This window comes from Ictalurus punctatus, chromosome 18, assembly GCF_001660625.3.
Source record: "Ictalurus punctatus breed USDA103 chromosome 18, Coco_2.0, whole genome shotgun sequence".
Classification (NCBI taxonomy): Eukaryota; Metazoa; Chordata; class Actinopteri; order Siluriformes; family Ictaluridae; genus Ictalurus; species Ictalurus punctatus.
In genome coordinates this window covers 13,383,875-13,411,458 of record NC_030433.2, presented here as the reverse complement: position 1 = coordinate 13,411,458, position 27,584 = coordinate 13,383,875, and the positions used below count along the sequence as shown (strand labels likewise).

The 27,584-nt window shown below is 36.4% G+C and overlaps 1 protein-coding gene across 3 annotated transcripts; it reads right to left on the bottom strand.

Moving 5' to 3' along the window:
* Positions 1 to 383: 383 nt before the first annotated feature.
* pacs1a (phosphofurin acidic cluster sorting protein 1a) lies at positions 384 to 27,584 on the bottom strand. 3 transcript variants are annotated; one of them, XM_017492782.3, is made up of 24 exons: positions 27,145 to 27,584; positions 18,596 to 18,683; positions 17,252 to 17,341; positions 16,993 to 17,118; positions 16,131 to 16,275; positions 15,779 to 15,870; positions 15,266 to 15,349; positions 14,611 to 14,670; positions 14,211 to 14,371; positions 13,175 to 13,268; positions 11,053 to 11,133; positions 10,804 to 10,916; positions 10,579 to 10,711; positions 9,132 to 9,236; positions 7,223 to 7,329; positions 3,758 to 3,912; positions 3,554 to 3,664; positions 3,340 to 3,457; positions 3,172 to 3,214; positions 3,033 to 3,075; positions 2,800 to 2,938; positions 2,135 to 2,358; positions 1,786 to 1,905; positions 384 to 1,542 (listed from the first exon to the last, which is right to left on the bottom strand). In XM_017492782.3, exons 1-24 carry the CDS (start codon positions 27,294 to 27,296, stop codon positions 1,424 to 1,426), a joined length of 2,703 nt encoding a protein of 900 aa, XP_017348271.1. In that variant the 5' UTR covers positions 27,297 to 27,584; the 3' UTR covers positions 384 to 1,423. The 3 variants fall into 3 exon arrangements, with proteins under 3 accessions (XP_017348271.1, XP_017348270.1, XP_017348269.1); XM_017492781.3 differs by having other exon boundaries at positions 11,050 to 11,133; positions 14,611 to 14,667; XM_017492780.3 differs by having other exon boundaries at positions 11,050 to 11,133; positions 27,145 to 27,583.

Below are 27,584 nucleotides of genomic sequence, written 5' to 3'. Positions count from 1 at the left end.
TCCAAAAAGTCTCCATACATAGGGAAAATTAACACTTTTTAGCAAAACATCCTCTACATGATTGCAATTTCTTTGTAAACACACACAGAGTCATCCCTCCCACTCATGATGAACTTGTGTCAACACATTTGGTGTTATTCATGTAACCGCATGTCCACTGCAACCTTGAGACAGCATCCCGATCTATCCACGAAAATGCTTTCAATACATTCTTATGTCAAAGGCATTCTTAAAGCCTATCTGAAAAAAGATATATAATATAAACCAAGCATGAAAAATTTTGGAAGACATTTTGCTAAAAAAAAAAGTGTTAATTTCCCATTTATGGAGATTTGTTCAAGACATTCATGTCTTCCGTACAAAAACAGCCAGATGAACATAAGTCAGGTAGGATGCATTTATTATCAGTGCACATGACTGGTGTAAATGTGAAAAGATAATTTTAAATTATAAAGACTTATGAATACATACCAACCACTACACCAGAATATTACAAAATTACTGCATGCAAAATATTTATTTGCATACAACAATATATATCAAAGGCAACAAGGGTTCACTACACATTTTTGACACCTGGATGTAAGTTCTTGATGGGTTTTGTAGGCTGTGTGTAGATTTCATCTTCAATCATCCTGAATTGTCACATTAGTAATGTGTTGGGGTAGGCTACACACGGACTTTTCACATTTAGATATAATTTTTTACTGTACAAAGAACATCTATAATCAACATCACAGAAGGAATGAAAGCAGCCAGGTCCAACCGTCCTGAAAGATCACTAAGTCAATGTACATTGTACACAATTAATATCTTCATTTCCTTTGCACTCTTCCATACACACACACATGCAAAGTATAATAACTTATGGCCTATTTTCAACATATAATACTATTTTGTGATAAAATATGTTTTACCCATTTTTACAAAATATTTGAGAAGCATCAGATATCTATAATATTGCAAAATTACTCTTATACTATACATATATATTAATATACTCAATTATACTTTGATATAAAATAACCACAAATGCTGAGCATGATCACTAAATTTCAGAACAAGTGAAAACAATGTATTCTTAAATTACTAATATTCTTAAAATCACTAATATTTAAAGGTGACAAAATAATTGCACAACCATACAGGATACAGGAGGAGGTTATTGCATTGTTAACTGCACGGCACAGCAGAAAATAACAGCACACAAGAATATTACCTTTGGAGTAGACCCATTCTTGGTCTCAGAACACTATAATTGCTTTTCCTTAATAAATCCTTCAGATGTTTGGTTTTTTTTAACCTACATACACCAACATCCAAAAGAAAAAAAAAAGGGGGGGGGGGGGATTTGTCCTTGTATATTGCCTGGAAGAGTGTTTGGAAATGACAGCTCCTGCAGTTTTCTTCAGGTAAAACACCATTAGGAGGCAATTTTACTGTAGCTGAACAGACCAACTGGCAGATATTTCACATGAGTGGGCCACTGGGATGCCAACTGAAAAAACTTGACATCATTCCACTCCATCCCATCAACAGACACTGTAATATAGGCAAAAAAAAAAAAGAGAAAAGATTACCTCATGTATTTGTGGTAACCAATTGTAGCTAAACATGTATTATCAAGTTTGCCAAGTATTAGGTTCATCTCAATATTGTGAGAAATATTGTTTTTAAACATATTAGGAAAGTGTGTTGGAACATTTACTCAGATGTCTCTTTACTAATAATAAGGTTCCATATAGTCTGTTATTTGAGTTGAAGAGTGCACCTAAGGGCTTTTACCTCTAAGACTTGTTTGCTGATGCTTAGCAGAACAGATGAGTCTGGTTATCCCCTCGATCACCTGGCTCTTGGATTCTGTGTCCCTCTCCTTTGGCTTCTTCCCCAGAAAAATAGTAGGGACTGGTGATAGACAAATGTTTGTGTGCTGTTTTTAATCAGAGTTTATAGGCTGACTGAGGCAAACAATAATTTTCACAGATGTCAAATTTAAAATATAATAAAAAGCTTGACTAAAAATATCACCAAGTGTAAACTGCCAAATCCAAAAAAATTAAAGAGAAGTAACTTAGCCCCGTTAAAAACCCCTTAAATATAATTACAGTTCCAAACAGCTAGCCAAAGTGTTCACCTTTCTTGTTCTTCTCCTTGGTGACCACAGTCATGGCCATGGTGCAGGAGCTGGGCTGGAGCTCGCCAATGGACGAATTGGGCAGTCGGCTGACCTGCAAGGATCTGAAAGCACTCTTAAGGGTGTTCTTGGTGTCCCTCCTCTCACCATCTTTACGCTTTTCAGCCACCCAGTAATCCACCTGTAGCCCTATGGTGTCTGTTCCATGAGACATGCTGGGACTCCTGGCCAAAAACAATGATATGTCTATTCGTCATTGTGTATGTGTGAACAACAAAACAATCCAGAAACCACGTTTTTTTCAGGCTCCATCTCTGTTTGAAGGTTTGTAAGCATTATTTCTAAACGTCATAATGAATGCAATACCCAGTAGTCAATTAATTAATTATAAATGCTTATACCACAGCACTGTGGTATAAAATATGAAGACGTTTTCTCTGAGCAAATACTTATTTAGCATTTCTGGAAGGAGTCGCCAGTGTCCGTACTTTGCAATAGTCAGAGGCATAGTACACTAAAGTCTTCAGGACAGAGAGTTTTTGGTTTCTCAGTAATCTAACAAGCTCCATTATTTTGTCTTACTAACTTAAAGAAGAGGCTGTTTATAGCAGTTATAACCCAAGTAATAACAGGAACAAAGACTGTTAGATCATCATCAAACCTACCCATGAACACCACTGAGAGATGGTGAAGGAGGAGGCGTGGCAGATTCTTTTATCATCCCAGTGGACATTGCATGAGCAGGAGGAGAGGTCGAAGGAACTATCAGACTCAAAGCCACTCCCTCTTCACAGTCTCCGCCTACTGTGGAAAAGAAAAGGACATCAATTTAAGAAATTTTACTTTCATGTTTTAGTGCAGGTTATGATGGTAATGCATCAGCAAAAAGCATTTATACCTGTCAATCCAAACATGGGCTCAATCAAACCGACTTTAACCACCTGATTAACATAAAACAAAACAAGAATTTAACAGTGCACATGACAAGGAATGGGTATTGTTAAGCACGCAGCGATGCTAATTAAAAATTTACTTACACCCACAAAGGGGACAAAATTTTGAAAGGAATCATCTTCTTGCCTGTAAAAGGAGGAAACAAGAACATAACATGCACTATATATGATTATGTCATACACAACACTGTGTGGACCAATAATAACCGATGTTGTACAGTATAAGCCATACATGACTGTGGTTCCACTCACATTTTGTGCTTGCAGGTTAGCATAGCCTCAGCAATAGGCAGCTGATGAGTGACTATGGCTCCATCAATATACTGACCGATACGTCCGGCCACGTCCACACCCTCTGCAGATGATAAACCTGGACACATACACAACCACATTCAGAAACAGAAATAAAGAAGCTGCTGTCGGACATAAGACTACTGAAAGCAAAGCAGCAACAGCAGTTACGTACCAGGTTGAGGAGGATCTGTACGACTGAAGAACTCCCGCCATGCACTGTCAAGGAAAGCTGAACGGTAGCGGTTATCTAGGGAGCCGAGGTACTTAGCTACTGGGTGAGAACCTGCACAGAAGTCGTCATTTAGTAAGCTTGACTTCCCAGTCAAAAGCAAGCCAATGTCTATTATTTTTTTATAGACCTTGAAAAACCATTCACCTAGTGGAACCACCAGAAACTTTAAATGCCCAAGCCAATCAGATGTCTTGTTGGCTAGCTGAGATACGAAGAAACGCAAGATGGCTCCCAGATAGTTGTGCGCTCCCACAGCCACCACTTTCACAGGTTTAGGTGTGACAGAGTTACAATTACAGCTGCAGAGAGCAGGAGCACAGAGGACATAAGAGTGGAGGTGCAGGAAAACTGTATTTTGTGTTTACTCAGGTTGCCTTTGTTTTATCTTAGATTTTGTTATAATTTCTGAAACAATTATGAGTATAGAACTGTATGTACAATTAATTACAAAATATGTGACTATATCTGGGTAAATGACTATATAAATGACTATATCTGGGTCATTCTACAGAAACGTCCACTTTTCTGTCTCCAGGGTTTGTGTAAAGTATGCACTTAAAATAGATTGTATAGTCACAACTAAGTTACATATTGAATTATAGAAAATGTTATTTGAACAATTATACCTATTTGAGCCATAAATTAGGTATCATTTCTTTTTAAACAATTATACAAAATTCCAAGTGCCAGAAAAGTGCTTGTCTACATGGTCAAGTCTGAAGCTTTAGGGGCATATTCGGAGTTTAAAAAATTAAAAAAAGTAAAAAAAAAGTATTTCTGGTCTCATTTTATATGCAATAATGTATATGTCACTATCAAATTTATGATATATGGCATAAAAACTAAAATGGCAAGTAAATATTATAAATAATATGATGAAAACGGCTGTCTCCTGGAGTCATGTCACTGGTGTTACCACTCAGTAAACATGTCTTATTCTGGAAAACAAAAATACAGACTTTTGACATTACTTTGTATTTCCTACATCCTACTTGATGTAGATCCTGGTATAACCAATTTAATTATAAGGAAATAAATAATAATAATAATAATAATAATAATAATAATACAAATTCATTAAATTACATACTTTCGAGAGTATAGCAAGATTAGCAACATGTGGTTTGAGGTATTGTAGCCGTCATTTAGTAAAATGCATTTTTAATGAAAATTGTCACTGGTTTTACAGTCAATGGTGTTTCTGCTCCTCATGTGAACACCATTCTTTGGTGTTCTTTGTCTCACTGGTATTACTGGGTTTTCTTTTTGATCACAATAAATCAAAAGGGTCCCATTTTACATATATTATTTCATATTAATTGACTGTTGCTTCATTCTAGAGTTAGGATTTTAACGATTGAATCATTACATTTTTAGACATGACCAAAAAAAAAGTATCATTATAGCAAAGATATGATTGTGCAAATGAGCGAACATCATGCAATCATACATTTCACCAACTTGATTGAAATAAATAAAAGCTTAATCTCCTAATTTTCTGCATTATCATTATACCTCTATGCCTGTGACTACATGTGCAGAATAGTTTGAGACATAACATATGTAAAATGCCTCTATTATTGGCAAAAGTATAAGGTAACATGAACAGTGTTGGGTAAGTTACTCAAAGAATATAATCCACTACAGATTGCTAATTACTACTTTTAAATTGCAATTTGATTACATTACTGATTACTGCATGTAAAAAGTAATCAGATTACTAATTACTTTCACGTTATTTTCTAAAACTTTTCAAACCTACAAAAAGACACTACAAAGTGTAAACTCATAGCTCTTTTAGCATGCAATGTACTACATGATCAGGAAAAGTTGGATTTATCATAAAACTTGCCTGGGGTGTTGTCTCTGTTTGACTACCAGACCGATAAAATATAAAACTTTTCTAACTAGGCTAGTTTGTCAAGGGTGTCGCTAGCCAAGGGGAGGCAAAGCTAAGCTATCATTGTCTAAAGAGCCATTCAAAGTACATTATCTTTTCTTATTCTCTGCTCATATCATGTTCACGTAAACTAGACCTCATATAGACATTTACACATCTTGTTTTCCTGCTCAGCATCAGAGAATATCCTCACACTGACTGTGAGCTAGCAGAATTGTGAGCTTTCAGCCAATAAGACAGAGTGTTCCCACGCATTTTCCTGTAAACCCTGTCTGATTGGTCTCTCCTCCGTTCATTGAGGACATAAAATTACAGGTGGTCTTCTTTTACTGACGTTCAGTTACGTAGTGACAAACAGCTCCAAGTGGAGAATTATTTGGGGCTAAAGAAAAAAAAATCTTTGGGGGAAAACGTGATTTATTTTTAAAAAATTAATTTTACTTAATATTATTTTCTTAACAATAAATTTGTAATTCAAGTAATGTAATATTATTGACATCAGTAACTGTAATCAAATTACATAAATTTAAAATGTAATGAATTACATTACTGCATTATCAGAAAAGTCATTATATTACAATGAGTCATTATATAGTAACGAGTTACACCAAACTCTGAACACGAGTGACAAGAAGATGGCATAAGTGTTCTTTAAATCAACGTAAAAACAAAATAATAAAATCCAATAAGCTGCCATTTATGTGGATTCCTAAAGTCAAAGGGTTAACCAATATTGTAGCTCAAGTTTAAATGTTTAAAAATTAAATAGATTTTAAGACATATTGCTACTCCAAAAGTGGACGTTTCTATAGAATGACCCATCTCCGTTTCTCCATGGTCTATCAACACCAGACAATAGACGAGGCAAAGAACCACTCAACGAAAAGTGGAGTGCATTAAAATCAGGTAATGCACCCTTGGCCATGGATTATCCCACTTATACCGTGGTCACTTGCCAGCATTGACAAGTTAAAGCTGGCATTGATGTTTACAGTCCAAAATTTGACCGAAAGGATAAAAAGAACGGTCAATTTTTATTTTATATTTTATTTTATATTTGTGTTGGTAGAGCTAGAATTCTACCCGCTCTAAATCATACACAGAGATAAAATAGAGTGATAAGATTATGTTTACTTGAATTAATTATAATAAATAGTCATGAGAGAGAGAGAGATTGTGTGTGTGTGTGTGTGTGTGTGTGTGTGTGTGTGTGCATGAATTACCTGCATCTGCGCTGCGTCTCTACATAATAATAAGCTGTGAGTTTAACTACTGTATGCAACTGTAATTGTATGCAACTATGGTTACTATTGTTTATAGGCAGAACATTAATTCAGAACAGTGATTAAACTGACTGGAACTACCTGTGTATTATAAAGTTTGAATGCACAACTTCCATCCAATCAGATTAGAGTATTCAGACAGAATATGGTATAAAATAATTTATGCATGAGAGGGTTTATACCTAAAATAAATAAATTAATAAATAAACAAATAAATAAACAAAAAAGACAAAATTACAAATGGTCTTGTCCAGTGCTTATACAGTGTCTAATAGTAATGCTGGTTTAGTGATGGGTATAATTTTTTTTTAGCCCTCCCTTGCAATATTGTGACTAGCTGAATATGAACATTAGCTAGACTAGCTAGCTGGGTAGTTCACATCCACTAGGACTGAACTTGAACTGAACTTGAACTGAACCACTTACAACTTCTGAATACGAGTGAGCAGAGCTGAGAGCACAGCCTGAATCTCGGACACTGAGCAGGTACACACCACTGGATGCTTCTGTGCCTGCAGGGAGTCTGCCACATACTACACACACACACACACACACACACTCAGTATAACTACATTAAAAGACCAGTATACATTGCCCTAAACAGATTTTGCTTTTTTTCCCCCTTCTTTAAAGCAGGTTTTCTTTAAACCTAATTTTATTTGGTTATGTTTCTAGAAGTTACCAGGACTGATATGGTTCCAGTTAACATAGCTTACATACAGTGCCCTCCACAAATATTGGCACCCTTGGTAAATATAAGCAAAGAAGGCTTTGAAAATGTGTCTATTTTTTAACCTTTTGATCTTTTGTTCAAAAAATTCATATCAAACAATTGCAAACAAAACACAGGTTTATCAAAACAGGTTAATAATACAACTTTCTTAAATATAGGTGTGCAACAATTATTGGCACCCTTTTAGTCAATAGTTTGTGCTTCTTCCCTTTGCCAAGATAACAGCTCTGAGTCTTCTCCTATAATGCCTGATGAGGTTTGAGAATACATGGCAAGCGACTAGAGACCATTCCGCCATACAAAATCTCTCCAGATCCTTAAAATTTTGAGGACCACGCTGGTAGACTCTCCTGTTCAGTTCAGCCCACAGGTTTTTTTTTTATGGGTTTCAAGCCAGGGGACTGGGATGTTCATGGCAGGACCTTGATTTTGTGGTCAGTAAACCATTTTTGTGTTGATTTTGATGTATGTTTTGGATCACTGTCCTGCTAGAAGATCCAACCACGGCCCATTTTAAACTTTCTGGCAGAGGCAGTCAGGTTTTCATTTAATATCTGGTGATATTTGATAGTCCATGATGCCATGTATCCTAACAAAATGTCCAGGTCCTCTGGCAGAACAGCCCCAAACATTAAAGAGCCACCACCATATTTAACCGTGGGCATGAGGTATTGCAAAAATGCTCTATTTTGGTTTCATCTGACCACAGAACCCGATCCCATTTGAAGCTCCAGTAATTTCTGGCAATCCGAATACCCCCGGGTTTGTTTTTGGATGACAGTAGTGGCTTTTTTCTTGAAACCCTTCCAAACAACTTGTGGTGATGTAGGTGACTTCGGATTGTAGTTTTGGAGACTTCTACAGTTCTCCAGCCGTGATTATTTGGCCACTCAAACCATCCACTTCACAGTGCGTTGAGACAATATAGACAGACATTTCCAGTTGACTGGAACTTCTTAATTACTGCCCTAATGGTGGAAATGAGCATTTTCAATGCTTTTGCTATTTTCTTATAGCCACTTCCTATTTTGTGAAGTTCCATTGTTATGAATGACTAAGGGAATTTGGCGTGTGTGTTACCACATATTTATACCCCTGTGAAACAGGAAGTCATGGTTGAACAATTTCCTATTCCTAGTCACCCAGGTGCACTAAAAAAAATTTAAAAATATCAATTGGAATACATCAGTTTCTCTTATGAATTCATATGGGTGCCAATAATTGCTGCTCACCTATATTTAACAGAGATTATATATTTTTTGATAAAACTGTGGTGTGTTTGCAATTGTTTGATATCCATGAGTGCAGAGTATTTTTGTGATTTTTTTTAACAAAAGATCAAAAGGTTAAACAATAAAGACAATATTTCATAGCCTTCTTTGCTCATATTTACTAAGTGCGCCAATATTAGTGGAGAGCACTGTATGTATAAAAAATATAATAAATATAGAGGACAAAGCTTAAGGCTTAAAATGAAGTGCCCATCGAAACACATTTCTAAAAGGTATATTGCTGAGAAAATCATTGGTTTGTTTGGTTTAAACATAAGACGCCATAGAAAATCTTATTAGCTAGTTCTGAGACACAGTATTTAGTCACTACCTGTCCTTGCCAGTCACTGCTATTAATGAGGATGAGACTGTCGGGCAGGGTCGTGTCAGACACCAGGATCTGGTTCAGCTGGTCATACACTATCTTCCTTGGCATCTACACATATTCGCAAGAGAAAAGGAGAGTTCAGTTTATTTAGAATAAGCACACAGCACTTATGATTCTGCTGATACTGGTTTGTCGGCTAAACCTGCTGACAGTTTCAAACATGCACCATTACAAGGCAGTTTTATGAATGCAGAAAACAACATTCGACATTCCAAATGCTGCTATTTATATATTTATAGCTGACAAATTGACAAACACATCAGGCACACCACCACAGTGGGAATTAAAACATAGCACTTCACCCTAACAAACATCATACACGCCAGAGAGGCATTTGGATATTTCTGTGCAACAATAGTGGCAATGTTAGCCAATTACTGACTCACTGCAGAGCCAATGTGCTGTTATATAAGCAGATTGAGCGCCCACTCTGCTCCACGCTCTGCATCTCTGCTCCTAACACACCCACTCAGAGTGTCCCGCGCTCAAATCCACAGCCCAAATGAATCACCATGTTTACTGTGGACCCTCCAGTGCTGTTTATTCTGCAGCGCTTTAGCGAGATTCTTTGGCACAGTGAAGGAACGCACAGTTTAAAGTGAAAATAAATTCTTAATGAACAAATATATAATATTTATTAATAAGTCAAATATATAATCATACTTTAACATATATATATTATTTACAGAATATATTAATAGTATAATACAAAACAGGTCTACATGATTAAATGTGATCACCTTTTTAACTTCCTCAATTAATCAATCATCAACTATGTACATAGCTAATGTCAGCCAATAATAATAATAATAATAATAATAATAATTATAATTATTATTATTATTATTATTATTTTTTTAATCCTAAATATGCATGCTGTATATCTTAATAAAGTAATTTGATTAATTTCTTGTGTTTGAATTTAGCATGCAAAATATTCATTTGTTTAAAGCAACATGTTTTGATTCAAAGTATTATGTGAAGAAAATTTTTTTTTCTATAATTGTATGCATCACTTTTGCCATTAAACCCCATATCACATTAAAAAAAACAACAACACATTAATGTAATGGTTTTGTAATGGTTTTGTTTGAATTGTGAATTTAACTAAAGCACCACAGGCAAAATTCTGATTTTGCTTGCAATGTGTTTAGATTCTGAATATTATCCATCTCTAACTTTCATACTTCCACAATATGTAAAAAGTCATTAACAGTTATTGATTAAAAAATACTTTATTTTTATTCTTCTGTCACAATGAAAAACGCAAGATTGATAACATAAGTAGGCATGTCAATAGATAACATACTGAAAAAGACTGTTTGCATGCATCACCTCTGTGATAATCCATCGAGAACTTTAATGCATGTGAGGAGGGGAATGAGCTCACCTGTGGAGTGAGGCTGAGCTCAGGTGAGCGCTCACTGTCTGAGCTGTTTGTCCGCTCGCTGAGAGGTTTAGACAGCTGCCTCTCTTTCATGGGTGTTCCTCGCTTATGCTTAGGAGTGTGACCACCATCTAACCTGGGAATGAGTTACAGTAGTATGTCACACAGGAGGTATTATACAGTGCATTTTTTTGTGTTTGTGTGTGTGTGTGTGTGTGTGGTACCAGCCTTGGGGAGGGCATGGTCTGGCTGCTGCTCCTCTGTGGGGTTCGTGGTCTCTCTGCCACAGAAACAGTGATGCTGGGGGTTCCATCGCTCAAAACCTCCACCTCATTCAGCTCCTACAGTACCAAATACACATTACTTACCAGCTATATGACACATGATCCAAAAGACAGACTAAACAGAAGTGGAAGATAAAAACAACAAAGACAGCCATTAAAGGAAAGAGGGATGAAAAGGTTATGATCCCACCACTGTGTCTGTTTCAGAGCAGGCGTCATCCAGGTGTGCACTACTGGAGCGTTGAATTTTACTTGATGCAGTCTGTTCCCCCTGCTTTTGGAGAGATGGACATACTTCGATTTAGATTTTTGATTTTTGGATGGGTACATAACTGAAAGTATGAATGGACAGATAGTTAAAGAGTTAGTTGTAGGTATGAATAAATTAATGAATGCTAGATAGCTACTTAGTTGGAAGTGTGGATGGATGAATAGATAGTTGGTTGGATGCTTGAATAAAAGATCAAATGGATGAAAGGTAACAGACAGATAGTTGGAGGATTAGATTGATAAATGGATAGTTGTTGGAGGTGTAGATGGAATGTTGGATAGTTGGACAGACTGAAACAGTAGATGGATAACAAATAGATGCATGGATGGATAGATACTTGCAGGGATAAAGGGAGGGATTCAATGGCTATTAGATAAATGGACATGAATGGATGATGTGTTGGTTGGATGAATGAATAAAAGATAAATGAATGAAGGGTAGCAGACAGATACAACCCCTGGTAAAAATTATGGAATCATCACACTTAGAGGATGCTCACCTGGCTTTTTTGCTTTGTGGCAAATAAACAAAAGAAATCTGACACAAATTTTTGTTTAATAGCTGAACATTCTGGTTTGTGAAACCTATTTCAAAGTTAAATGAAATTATTTTAATTACTGGCATATTTTTTCCAGATCAAGTAGAGGAAAGAAATTCCAGCACAAGTCTAAAATGCAATTAGTGCTTACAGACTTTAACCTGGGACTTATTGAAAGGAAACATGGCCTCAACAAGAGAGTTGTCAATTGAACCAATGAAAATGATTATAAAACTCCTTCAAGAAGAAAATCCAACACAAAGTATGGCAAAAGATGTTGGTTGTTCCCAGTGAGCGGTGTCTAAATTTGGTGCAAGTATAAACAAAATGAGAAAGTTATGAAAGGAAAATATACGGGTAGAACATTGAAGATGGCAAAGCGTCAGGATAGAAATCTCAAAGAGATATGCCTTGAAAATAGAAAATACACAACAAAACAAATGAAAAACAAATGAATGAAATTCTTAATTTTGAATGAAATGGGATTTACATACAGAAAAGCTAAACGAAAACCAGAACTAACACCTAAAGAGAAGAAAACAAGTTTACAGTGGGATAAAGAGAAGCATTCATGGAGTGTGGATGATTGGATGAAAGTGATATTCAGTGATGAATCAGGAATCTGCATTGGCCATTGAGATGATGCTGGAACTTTTGTCTTTTGACAGGTGTACATTGAAATTTTGGACACTTTTCTCATTTCATCGATAGAAAATAGGTCTGGGGATGAAGAAGTCATTTTTCAGGATGACAATGCATCTTGCCACAGAGCAAAGAGTGTTAAAGCATTTCTTCAGGAAAGGCAAATCAACTCAATGACATGACCAGCAAACAGTCCGGATCTCAATCCCATTGAAAATTTATGGTGGAAATTAAAAAAACTGGTCCATGACAGGGCGCCATCCTGCACAGCTGATCTTTCAACCGCTATTCGAGAAAGTTTGAACCAGTTTAATGGAGAATATTGTTTTTCCATTAGTGAAGTCCATGCCTCAAAGAATTCAGGCCGTTATAAAAACTTGTAACAAAGTACTAATTGTGATTTTTTTTTTTATAGAAGATTCCATATTTTATTCCTCAACATGCGTGATTCCATTTTTTTTTTTCCCCTCTACTTGATCTGGGAAAAAAAATGCCATTAATTAAAAACAATTTAATTTCTTTGTGGTATGTTTCACGAAGCCAGAATGTTCAGCTATTACACAAAAATTGTTGTGCATCATATCTGGGATTCGTTTATTTGCTACAAAGTAAAAATCCAGGTGAACATCCTCAGAGCGTGGTGATTCCATCATTTTTGAGGGATAGATGGATGGGTGGATGTATGGATGAACAAATAGATCGGTAGATAGTTGATAGATGGAGGATATATAGTTGGGTGGATAATAGCTGAAGATTTGGATGGATGGATAGATAGAGCAATGGAAATATTGACCTATAATGAAAGAAAACCTGATATAAATTTAGGTGAGATTTGCTGTTATCCTCCCTAAATATAACACTTACGGGATTCAGTGTGTCTCTGCCTAGAGAACATCTGCTGTTCAGACTGCCAAACTCATTGTGAGAGCTGGATTGAGACATAGCTTCGAAGAATGGCCTAAACAGACAGATAGACACAGACACACACACACACACACACACACACACACACACACGCACACACACACAGACACAGAAAATGGATGCTCAGTCAGAGGCAGTGGAATAATGTGTAACGCAACAGACACTTCTGAGAAGCCGGTGATTGGTATTTTTATCTTTGACTTTAGGACAGAAAAGCAAAACTGTACTCTGATCATGGTATAAGTTACACCTCCACATAGTGCAGGGGCCTCACAAGGGATCATCTAGAAAAATACTTGTATAAGATTTGTACAACAGCTTTAGTAGATTCTTGTTACATAAGACTTCTCGGAGCTGTGAAGTAGTGTGGGTGTGGTTTACTAAGGGTTGAGGTTAAGAGAACTGCTTGGTCAGTCTGTGAGATTCCATTTTCAACAATCTCACATTAATAGGGTGATTCTACAATTGCACTTACATTTAGCACTTTGTACTTTCAAAGTAACCTCATCAGTCAGTATCACAATCCCATGCCTTTGTTATTATGAGTTTGACAAAACTTTCTCTTCCCCACGTTGTCCAATTGATCATGAAGGTGAACAAAAGTATCATACATCAGAACCAGTGAATGTTATATCACACCTTATGTCTGATAACATTCTTTGTTTTCTATAATCTCATTTTATATACCTGAATGCCTTTAACTACACCATTTCATCACCATCTGTTCAGTTTTAATCCTCTATTCTTCCTAAACTATTGCAAGGCCTGTGTGATGTATGGGGTATTCCTACTGTCTTAAGGTTTTTATGTTGTATGGCTTTAATTAAATTTTATTTGTATAGGCTTTACTGTGCTTTTGTTCTTTTATTCTCTGCCAATGCAGCGTGATGTCTGGATTGTCTTCCTATTGTCTTTAAGCTGCAATAAGTGTTCACTTAATTCTGAGTGTGCATTTAAGAGTGTTATTGTATGTTACGGGAGTTTGGGCTTGGGCATGCTGAGGACACTGTCGGTCTCCTCCATGTCTGGTCCACTGTCACTGGGGTTGTACATCTCCAGACTGTTGTACAGCTCATCCAGGTCTTCCTCTACATCACGAATCTGCTCCTGAGACACATGGTCCAGGCCAAATCCCACCTACACATACCACATCAGCAATCAAACATTGCCATGCAAACTCCACAAAAAAAAACACTGAATAAAGGCAACGATTGTACAGATGTGAGATAAAGATTTTCAATAAAGATTTGCAAGTCTCATGTTTAGGGACGAACAAATCTCATACACGACAAATTAACAAGTTGGGTAGAGGATAGTACAGGAAATGGAGAAAGAGACACAGAGAGGGGCATGGAGTAAGATTAATATGGGTTTACCTCATCAGAAACCTTGAACCTTTTCAGCAGTGCCACAAACTTCTGCTTGATGTTAGGCTGCTGAACATAAAAGACTTTACGTCAGGCAGAAAAGTGTGAAAAGCAATTCCACACGAATTACGCTGTAGGACACAAGCAGCAAAAATAGCAGCGAGCAGAGGAGGAGGATAAAGAACAGTAACAGGCAGAATGCTTACAGAATTGGCAGACAATCCAGCACATCACCAGCTAGTAGACAGATCGTGCAGCTAATCAAAACAGCAAGCTGATACAAGCATGTGAAGAGAGATATCCCAACCTCGCACTTCAACAGAGTCAGTACATATTGACCTCCTTATGTCTCAGCACATTTCAAAGCACTCTAGCCATTCGAATGATCAGGCTCTGCTGAAAGGCCAACATGGACCTTAAGCTATCATAAACACGCAGGCCTGTTCCCTGGGATTAGAGTCAATTTGAAGAAATGGAGCCCTTCAAGTAGAGAAACAAACGCTGATGGGCATGTTTCCCAAGCTGTAATAGATGGGTGTTCAGCGAACAGCTTTGTAGTTGTGTGTCTTTGATAAGATTAACATTAAGCAGGTGAAAGCTTGCTGTAAACAAGCATAAAAAGGCCATCTAGAGCCAGAAACAGTAACCTGCTCCTTTAACTCACATTAGCTCTTGTAATGGAAGCAGCAGAGGTAAGTTTACGACGTGGCTTCTTCTTCCTTACTTCATCCTCATCGTCATAAAGGTACTGCCAAAGGAGAATAAAATAGATGGTCTCCATAATTTCACTAATAATCTCATGATTTTAATTGTTATGGTATGTTTTAATAGGTTTTATGACCACTAAGAACATGACAATGCAAACCAAAAAATTTTCAACCTATAACAACTTCAATTATACTGAGATAAATACAAGCTTGAATATTAGCAGTTTATTAGCTTGCCGACTAGCTAACTTATCTCATCATCCAAATTGCGTATGCATATTTAGAGACTGTGGTATTTTTAAAAATGAGGGGGTAGGGATGTTCCGAGGAAATTTTAGCAGTTTTTTGATAAGTAGGGTTTTTTAAAATTGTGAATGCATACTTTTACTGTTTTGAAATAAACATTCAGGTGTACTTTAAACCGGACCCTATTACCTCCTTTTACATATTTACATCTCTTTTTTTCTAACCTGTCCATGTAATGGGTCATCACTGCCATCCTGCTCAGATGAGTAGCTCTCTTCCTCCTCCTCAGAGTAGTTATCAATGTCAGGGGATCGATCTATATAGGGCGCATATAATATATTACATATGTATGTAATATATATAAATGCATATAGCATAAATAGATTAGAATCCATCAGCTTTTGAAATTGAAATATTGTGAAGGATTAAAAAATATTATGCAGACTTGGTATGACCACATTTACATATAGTCAATTAAATTATTTTATCACACAAGCTTACCCAAAGCCAGCAATGTAACATTATTATTCTTAATAGTTTTACATTTACATCTGCATGAAGGTGAAACTCCCTTACCAGACAGTTTGGCCTTTGGTCCTTCTGGGTCTATAGGTTGACTGGACATTGAGTAAACCCTGATCTCAGCCACGGGCACGGCCATGTCCTTTATTTTAGTGTGCAGACGCAATACCTGAGCACCTTCAGTGGGATGCTGCATCACCTTTTGCCAAACAGACATACAAAAAATTTCAATATAAAAGATGATGCATATGTATCTTTTAGGATGGTCAGGAAGAATTTCAGTGTTCAAATACCAGAAAATGTACATATTATAAGGCAAATTTCCAGATTTTAATTAGTCTACTTTACATGTGTAAGTTTATTGAAACATATTTTCTATTGAAACACATTTCAACTTAAAACCTTCTCATGGCCTTTGTAAAAAAAACAACAACAAACAAACAAACAAAAACAAAACTAACTACTGTTAGTGAATAAAATTTTGTTAACTGGTATGGGACATTTTAATAAGTTTGGCTAACACTAAGAATATGACCTTGCAAAATGAGACAGTGAAATCCCACTTGTGTCTACCTGTGCGAAATAAGAGCTAGTTTATTAGCAGTTAGCTTACTGACTAGCTAAACAGCTAGCTAAATTACCCGATTATGGACAAAACTTTGTTGTTGTCATTTATTTTAAAAGGTTTGGAGAGTGTTATAGAAATAATTGAGAATACCACAGTGCAAAGACTCCATTTCATTTGTATTGACAAAAAAAAAGCAAGTTAATAGCTGTTAACTAGCCGGCTAGCTATTAGGGATGGTAATTTTGTGAACAAACTTAGTGAAGTGTGTTGACTGTAGTATTTTTTGTAGTAGCCTTTTTGCTAATATAGTATCTAATGTTTACAGTAGACTGTGATAATATTGCTCACCTCTGCCATATTAATCAGGCCCACTGCTAGTGTCTTGTAGCCCAGGATTGTACGATTCTTGTACCTTTTCCTTCGCTGGAGCATGATCTGCAGCCTGTTGGCATCTCTCTTCAAAAAGTGTGGATACTTTAGGAATAAATAAGGAAAAAAATGTTAAGAAATGCTACAAAAATTGTTGTCTAGCAAAAACATAAACATACCTGCAAAACGACAAAGAAAACCGATTGATACAAACACACAAAGACGCACTAGAACAAACCTGAAGGGAGAAAGTGAGCTGTAAATCTGTCTCTGTGAGCCCAGGAGATGGCAGAAGGATTTCATTAGAGCGCAGAATCCGCTTTGATCCCTGCAAGGTCACGCATTAAGTAATGAGTTAATGCCTTAAGATTTTGAGGTGGTACCTTCAGTGGGATGCTGCATTACTGTTGTTAGGAATGATGGAATGGATTTGACTATTCAATATTCCATTTGAATTTTTGTACATTTTACATGTTAGAAGGCAAATTTCCACATTCAAATGTTTATGATAGTCTGTGTTATGTCTAATGTACACTACCAGTCAAAAGTTTGGAGACACTTAGCAGAAATGTTTCTCATGATCTTAAAAATCTTTTGATCTGAAGGTGTATGATTAAATGTTTGAAATCACTGTTGTATATAATATATAATATAAGTGTGCCAACATATTAATTTCTTTCATTAGAAAAGTAACATTTTATTTACAAAAAAATATTTTTTAATGGATGCAAAATATTCAGAAAAGCAGCCAGTAATTTGTCCAGCATAGGCGGGAACTCCTTTAATACTGTTTAAAAAGCATCTAAGGGTGATTCCTCAAGAAAGTGGTTGAGAAAATGCCAACAATACATTTCTGGAAATGCAGTCATCTGGAAAAGGGTGTCTACTTTGAAGATGCTAAAATACTAAATTATTTTGATTTATTTTGGATTTTTTATCACAACATAACTCCCATAGTTCCATTAGTGTTATTCCACCGTTTTGATAACCTTACTGTTATAAAAAATAATAATAATAAAAAAAAAATAGTGTGTCTAAAGTTTTGACTGGAAGTGTAAATCTACTGATACTGAAGATTCTAGTTTTATGTATGAACAGGATTGCAAATAAATACTTTATGTTTGAATTAAAATAAATAAATAAAAATAAACAAATTGTGTCCTCAAGTGAGATCCCAACATACAAGTAAATCATTTTCAGTGCACTTATTAAGGTCACACTGTTTCTGTGGTTGAATTTCAAATGGTGTTCTAGAGGAAAAGAGGAAAAAAAAAGTGCACTATGCCCTACAACTTCATTATGTTATATCCTATGAGGGGAGCACATAGTAAATAGTTAGCCATTTGGGAACTACTTAAATTAAAAAAGTATTCCTGATGGCAGATTTTGTAGAGCATGTGTTGCTTAAGAAATGCAAACTAAGCTAAATATTAGCAACAAAAGTTGTGTACGTATTTACTGTATGTAAATACATAAAAATAAAGTTTAAGCAAAAAAGAATTGAATCATTTCAACACAAACATAGACCAAGTACAACCACAAAAAATTGAATCAATTAAAAAAGAAATATTCTGGGGTTTACCTGAAGTTTGACTGCAATGACCACTGAGGTGAGGTCTTGGTCAAGGTCCTTTAACATCACCAGTTTCTTAAGAGTCAAACTGAGGAGCCTGAGAGAGAGAGTTGCAAAGTTGCTCTAAGAACATAAGAGCATTCTGGCAGCAGAAACAATCTTCTGTATTTTTAACATATACAAGGGTTACTCTGAACTCATTACTTTCTATATATGCATGGCTGACCCTGCGCTCTGACCCCAGATTCTTGACATGCTGGTATGCGAAGAAAATAATTTTACTGTGCTGTAATGTATATATGTGACCAATAATGACTCAATCATTATATACATACAGTGGGGGAAATAAGTATTGAACACGTCAACATTTTTTTCAGTAAATATATTTCTGATGAGTGTATTCACATGAAATGCGTCCCAGACATCAGTATTTAATCAAGAAATCTGGAAATATAAAGAATTCACAACATTAAGGTCTATAAATAAAGTTATGTGTAATAAAGTGGAATGACACAGGAAAAAAGTATTGAACACGCTAAGAAAAAGCAGTTCTCCTAGGCAAGGTAAGGCAAGGAACCAGCTGAAATCTGTAAGTAATTATACACCCTATCTGTGCAAATTAATATCAGTTGGGTTGGTAAATTGATGGTCTATAAAAAGGCTTTTTGTTACCAAGGTGTCACACAAGCGACATCTAATGATGGGTAAAAGCAAAGAGCTCTCCCAAGACATTAGCAACCTTATTTTTGCGAAACATATTGATGGAATCAAATACAGACATATTTCAAAACTTCTGAATCCTCCAGTAAGCACCATTGGGGCCATTAACCGCAAGTGGAAGCAACATCACTCCATCATCAACCGACCAGGCACAGGAACTCCTCACAAAATTTCTGACCAGGGAGTAGGATAGTCAGAAGAGTTTGGACAAGCCTATGAAATACTGGGAGAGTATAGTCTGGTCAGACGAGAGCAAAATTGAACTTTTTGGCTGTCATACTACACACCATGTTTGGAGATGAAATGGCACTGCACATCACCCTTAAAACACTATACCAACAGTGAAGTTTGGAGGTAGAAGTATCATGGTGTAGGGCTGTTTTTCATCATATGGTACTGGCAGACTTCATATAATTGAAAGAATGATGAATGGAGCCCTTTACCGGGAGATTCTTCTGCTGCCATCCACCAGAATGATGAAGATGAGACGTGGGTGGACCACATCATGTCAAAAAGCAGGTATAGCCGAGTATTCATGCAAACACAGTCGGTTATGTCTTAAGTGAATTTAAACAGTTGGGAAGAATCTGAGGTGTGTCAATAAAGTATACTGAATCTGTGCATTAGGTCTTAAAGTTAGAGATGCACCGAATGTTCAGCAACCGAAATTATTCGTCCGAAAATAGCAAAAAAATAAAAAATAAAAAATAAAAAATTTTTTTAAAAAAGGCACTTTCGGTGTTCGGCCGAATGAGTGAAAAGGCAGAATAAATTTGACCGAACAATGACGTGTTTGATGACGCGACCAAATAGCCTAGCAACCAGAGTGAGACGCACGAATGTCACGACTCGATGAGGGGGCGCGTGCATGCACAAGCTACGTGCACAAGCTACGTGATCTTCGGATGTTTACTGTGCGTTTGTTTTGTTTCCGTCACGTCGCAAGACGTAAAGGAGTAGAGTACGGAAGCAGATAAAAACGTATTTAATTAAGGGCAGGCAGACAAATCCAAATCATAATCCAAAAAAACATAGAACATAACATTAACAACGTATCTAACTATATCTACTATAATACTCCGCGAGGTGTACAGGGACGCGAGCGGTATATATCCCCAATATAATCAGCCACGTATAACCGAATAGAACCATTTTTTGCACTTTTTAATGCACTTTTTGTTGTAGGCTACAGAGTGTTACATTCATTCAGCAGTCAGTTATAGGCCCAACATAGGCTATTCAAGGGGGGCTCAAAGATGACCACATAAAAATATTTTTATTTTACTAATTTATTTATTTACTTAAAGTTACATTGTGCCTTGTTGGTAGGCTATGCCTGCTGGAATGAAAAAAAATGTTCAGTGTTAAATATTTTGAAATTGTAGTTTTTGTAATTGATTTTTTTCTTTGAAAAGCAAGACAAAATAGTAAAAAGCACATTTTGACTATTTAATTTATGCAGTGGTGAAAAAAATGGCAAAATAAATGGAAAAAACACGAAAAAACGTGTTCGGTATTCGGCCTAGTTTTTCATTATATTCGGTTTCGGCTTCGGCCAAGAATTTTCATTTCGGTGCATCCCTACATAAAGGGACAGCAGTCTAATAAACCTGCTGCTGTCAGGGTCATTAATGTTAATCAAACAACAAAAGACAAAGAGAAAATCAATCACTCACTCATTTGACTGAATAACTTCAGTAAATTTAATAAGAATCACTGTATATGTCATACAGTGAAGTCTATTTTATTTTACATTTAATTGAATTATTCAATTTCCGTAGTATTTCTTACTGATAGACCTACCTGAGAAAACTTATCGTTATCATGAAATATCATGAAAGATTGTAGTCATATCGCCCAGCCCTAAACATGAGCATCTGGTGACTCCAGTCTTGAATTTCACGTAAAATGTGAAATGTACTTATTAATGTAAATATCATAAACCTTGCTGATAGAGGGTTTTTTCCCTTTTAGGAATTAAAATGGAAAAAAGTTACAAGAACAGATCTGTGTTCAGAAATGAGTTTGTTGTCATGTATAGACAGATTAAAAGCAGTAATAAAGCATGAAGCTTGTTGTTATGACATGCTGCTAAATGTAACTCTACTCTGTACTCTCTCAGCCTATATAACTTTGGGGAGAGGCATCAATTACTGAAATGTCATCTCGAAATGGAGAACACAATATAGTGTGAAACAATAACAAAAGAGGTTCATTTGTATTTGTACACTTGTAATATAATAAAAGTTCTACATATACCTCTATATCACTTTTTTTAAAATAGGAAACAAGTTGAGGTACTGATGACATGGAATAAAAATATTAAATGGCAATTTGTGAAGGTTAAAATATTAATTGAACAGCTCAGGTGTTGAGTTTACAATTGTAATTTAAAATTTTTCTCAATTTAATTACTTTCTGGACTCGGCCTGACTCAACTCGGACTCAGTCATTAAGGACTCGGACTTGAGTCCAACTCAGCCCCTTTTGGATGCGGACTCGGTTGGTTAAGGACTTGCTCTCAACTCAAACTCAACAATGGTGGACTCAGACCAAACACTAGCAATATACCAGGGATGCACTGAAATGTCATCCGCAGAAAATGGTATTTACGGTTTTTGGCCAAAAGAGAAAAAAGGCCAAAAATATGAGCCGAAAATATATGCCGCCACGCCTCGCCCCTCAGTGCTCGGCGCTCAGATTTCACTTTCGATCTAGCCAATGGTTATCGTTGCATTGCAACATTACTAGAGCCTCAATTTACTGAACAATACTTTGACGGGAAGAAAGAGCAGTGTGCACGTGAAATGAAACAGGCAGAGCTGGAGGTAATGAATGCATCTGCTGAAGAATGGATGCACAGCACAGAGTAAAGTGAATTGATTAAACTCAAAAAAGTCTAATATTAATACAATTATGCAAAAAAACTATTTTAAAATGGGTTTTTATTTATGAAATTCGTTTTCGGTTTCAGAACAGAAATTTCCTTTCGGTGCATCACTAATATATACAGTATTTAACTTGACATCTCACCAACATACTACCATGAAACAGTTATAACTTTCTTTGAAGTTTTAGACCTTTACAGACTGGATAATTAGAGACATCTCTAACAAATGCAATGTGAAGTGTTTACAAAATCAGAAGAATGCCCTGATGAACCCTCAGCAGCTTCAAGCAAAGTATATGCAAGATGACCTGACTTGAAGCCATGAACATCTTCAATTTCAACACCTCCTCAGATCATGAACCAGAGTGTTTCCTCTGCATCATATTGTTGCCACACCACTTATAGGGCAAAAAGTAAGCATCATCCCAGCTAACAGAGAATATTGTCAGAGCATTCAGTAAGTATTCGACAGCTTCTAAAATTAGCTTGTTACCTTTCAAAAATGATGTCCCAGTATCTGATATAATTATGGTTTGCATTAAAATGTTATTAGAATATTGCTCACAGATCATTCTCAGTTAAACAACAAAAAAAAACATTATAGAAATGTTAGTGCTCTACAACTAATAACATTGCAGTAACTTTGTAGTAACATTTATAAATATTACATAAAAAAAATTTCAGAACACTAGGAAACCTGGCAGATTTTAAATTCTTGGAACCAAAAGAAGAACCAAAATGTTCAGAAAATGTTCTAAGCTAAAATTGTAAGGATGTGGGATGTGTCAGGAAATGGAGTACGAGTCTGGATTTTAGTACTACAAGATAGAAAGATTGTGACACCTACATAAACCATCCCAAACAAACAGCTTGTCAATATAAAGTAGCAAACATTGCCACATATCATCTTCTACACCTGCCTGTGTCTTCCAACATCAAAGGATTTTAACCATCACATCACAGTTGCCACAGATTTGACTAGGCCTAACCGGCTTCTCAAACTGAGGTGCTCACAGCCACCCCTCCTGGATCATTCATGTACATGACTGCCCCTCTCTCACTGAAGTATAACTCCAGAGTCAGAAGGCTTGGGAGAGAGTACACTTGACCAATAGTAAGGTTAGCAAAATAAATCTTATCCTTCCAAAAAACACACACACACTATTTTTTATTTTTTTATATATATATATATATATATATATATATATATATATATATATATATATATATATATATATATATATATATGGTCAGCTTGTTCTGTTATATAAGGGTCCATTCCATTCTAATTTACACACACACCAATTTGCATTACTACAGGGTTAAGTACTAAGCGTGGAAAGGTCTCTACTGTTTTTGTAATGACTCAATATCATTATTCATATTGTATTTCTATTTTAACTTTTTTGCTGTTAAAGCAAACTTTGACTGTTTTCTATGCTTAAAACAAAACAAAATATAGCAGATATGTTAAATAATATTTTTTAAAAATGGCACAGACTTCAGAGATTTTATAGTATCACCTACAAAATGAAAAACATAAAGATATTATTATGGCTATGCTGATTGATCTTGCACAAGATTCTCTATAGTCTAATTAGTTTTGTTTTTTTTGGAACACTTTTGCATTCTTGTTCTGTATCTACTTTTGGTTAGAACTGCAACATCTTAAAGAATATATTTTATTAAAATATTTTTGTTTCTTATAATACAATGCTGTTAAATTGGCCAGTTGGTGATTCGTTTTCTATAATAGCACACCTCTGACAGTATTCCCATTTGAAAAACAAATCAATAATTTATTATTGTTTCTATAGTAATAAATAATTCATGGGGACTTGTACAGTAGATGAGCATATAATCTAATCTAATAATACATATATTAAAAATATGCTGTTATTTAATGACGAAAAACATTTAATATTTGATATGGTTAAGCTTTCTGTCAAGAGGTGTTTAATATAAACATCAAAATAATATTTGTGAAAGAAGTCTCCAATGTGAGGAAAAGGTTTTCAGAACAGGACTTTCTGGTTTTCCTGTAGCATGACAAGCTGCATTTTCCTGACTTATTAACTTCTAGCTCCTATAACCCACGTGAACTTGTTTCGTGAATGTTCCCCAACAGAAAAGTATTTGCCCTGTCGTCTGGAGATTGCAATTTCAAATCCTGACGTTGCTACAGTGATCCATGACAGGGAACCAAGAGAATAAAAACTATCCATGCTCTCCAGGTGGGAGAAGTGGTATACTTGCTCTCCCCTGCCAATCATGGGCATCTGTGAGCTCATGCATGCAGAAGGGGGTAGATACCGCTTTCTTCTGTATTACGCAGCCCAGTGCCTCAGCATGAGCAGCAATTGCAAAAAATGCGTTTGGCTGGTTTCACGTATCTCAGAGGAAGCACGTTTTAGCATTCACTCTCTACAATTGGTAGCTGTTGTATTATAGGGAAGAGAATGCTTTGCCAAATATATACAGGAGGAAAGGATTAAAATATGGACTGAAGAATGCTTTATGTGGAAAACTTCCTTCATTTTGCATGTGTGCTCTGTATCAAAATTTACAGTCACACTAACCTCACCTTTTCCCTCCACGGGGCATTTAAACAAATTGTACATAAATCTCTATTTTGATAGTATTAATAATTATGAGTGTTATTCCTCTAGACACAATTTACAGAGATATGTTCTATGTCTGTCAGAAAATATGCTGCAAAAGGCTTTAACAGTTTTCTGTTCTCCTTTTAGTCAGTCATTTACCTGCTTCAGTTGCAACTCATGTCTAGTTGCTTCTGTTGAATGTTTTAAGAGGAGACTGCCTGAGTAACCTACTGCACCGTATTTTCTTTAAAACTTAACATGTAACACATGCTACATGTTAAGTAAAAATCCACAACACATCCCAGATCTTCAGTACATGCTGGTACTGCTATGTAGAAGTTTACATTTATTATCTCAATAGAGAGGATGAAACTGTGGAGCTGCAGTCTTGTTTGTGCATAAACATTGATCCATATTACATTACATTACTTATTCATTTGACAGATGCTTTTATCCAAAGAGAGGCAGAATACAGTCCAAGCATAGAGCTGATAAAGGAGCTGACAGGGACACAAATGCTGCAACATCAATTTACCAGAAACAATTGTATGAAGAAGAGATTTACAACTAAAAACAAGGGTTACACTAAGTGCAAGTATTCAATTCTAGTAAACCCTAGTAATGAATCACTCAGACAGCATATAAATGTTACATAGACTAATTTACAGTAATCTATACATGTAACCATGAGCAACTATGTACAGGTAACTCACAGCACATGTGCACATATGGGGACCTGTAAGTGAAGCGAATAATGGTACTTCACAGCCAAATAAACACAGTGTGTGAAAATTAGCTTGTGGCCCACATGGGAATTACTGGCCTCTTTGATGAAAATGTAGATAACTGTAAACCCACACTAAGTGGGTCAATAAAAAGAAGAAAAAGAAAAGAGAAGCCAGAGGATGTTGGGTCAGATTAAAACTGAACTAAACTAAAAATGGCGAAAGAAGACTCAACGTGCTGTCATTAAAGAGCTTGTTAAAGAGCTGTACTTGGTTTGGTGGATGAATTTGCAAGGAGAAAGCAAGAAAGAAGCCATTCACCTATGACAGCAATGTATGTGTGTTTGGTTAGTTGGTTTTTTCCATGTGTGGTGTGGTTGGGATGGGGTTCCTGGGATTCAGGGAACTCTAGGGGGAGGGGGGGAAAAAAAGCCATATTTCCCCACAGTTGAGGGTTCATGCTAACTTAGCCATCTGAAGTCAGAAATAAAAGCAATACTCACTGTAAACTGTCTACAAAAACTGGAACTGAAGTCATTTGGTTAGTGCTTCATTTATTTAAATGGATGTGCTAAATCACTGTTAAAAGTGCCAAAAATTACATGAAAGAACATTTTTATCAAAAAATCTTCTCAAATCTCGAATTGACATTTCACTGAGGATTTCAAAGTATCAGCCAGTATTTAGCAATTTCAAATATACAGTCCACAGAAACTGTGAAGACTGCTTAAAAACCTTAAATCATGTTATTTCTTGTTCTTGTAACTATAAGCACCACTTTCTTGAAGTGAATCACAGAATCACAACTCCAAGAAGAATTACAAGTTGGAGATCTGTTCAAACTGATCTTTCCTACTGGGATGTCAGAAATTTCCCAGTTATTATGCTGCATTCAACTTTCCTTGTAAGTGGTAATGTGAAGTTCTGTGAGCATTTTAATTTTGACGTCACTCAAAACAGGGAAACAACGAGTAGTTGAGAAGACTACCGCAAGCTGACGAGGTGAAATTGCAAGTTGAGGAGGGGTGTTTTCGGTGGTTTTTACCAGGTGTAGGCAGGGAATTACAAGGTGCAACTTTGCCTCCAACGCAGCATTAGTTCAGAAGAATTTGACGAGATGGAACTTCAGGTTGAGATGGTGTTTTCATTGGCTTTTACTAGCTGGAGGTGGGGAAATACAAGCTGCAACCTCCATTCAAAAGCGGCATTATTAATTCACCTGGGTAACTATATTAGCTATTTCCCCCTGTGACGTCAGAGGGGAACACGAGCAGGACTTCTCAGGGAAATAACAAAAATTCAGGACCAACCAACATGTTAGTACCAAAATTGCCAATCACATCAGGAATATTTTAATATAAACGTATTTAATGTGTTCCAGGGTGGAGTTTTCCTTTACGTCCAGAGCTTTACTTTATTCAACATTGAAACAATGTTTGGGGGAAATTGTACATCATGTAGGCTAAGGAAGGACTTCTCATGCGAAGTTTCAAAAGAGTGATGGCGTCCCACATTATATGACTAGTTAAAATGTGGCAAGGCGGCAATGCTGCAACCTGTAACTCCGCGCGCGCGCGCGCGCGCGCACACACACACACACACACACACACACATACATACCTTGGAACACAGCTGGGAGACGAGCGGTCAATTTCCCATGTCGCAAACAGGTTCATCTGAACCGGGCGATTTGATGAAATGCTGACCGATTTGAAGGGCTGCAGGTGGGGAGACGCAACTCCCGCTCGCTGAACAGCTCCTCGCTCCGACATGCTAATGGTGTAGAGGGGAAATCACAGTACAAGTCTTCTTGATCAAGCTTCACTCTCAGTTCCCCGCATCTTGTGGGGAAAAATCGTTGCGCGTGTCACGATGCGCGTCCCTGTCTCCCGCACCGCCTCCTTCCCAACGCCGCTCATCTTATACTACAGTGTATAGAGTCTCTCTACTGAACACGCTGCATTCCAGCGGACAAACTGCTCCAGTCTTTGACAAGTGAAGCTTTTTTAGCCGCAGGAAGGCGGAAATCTGTCTATCTGCGATCACACAGAACAGCGCCG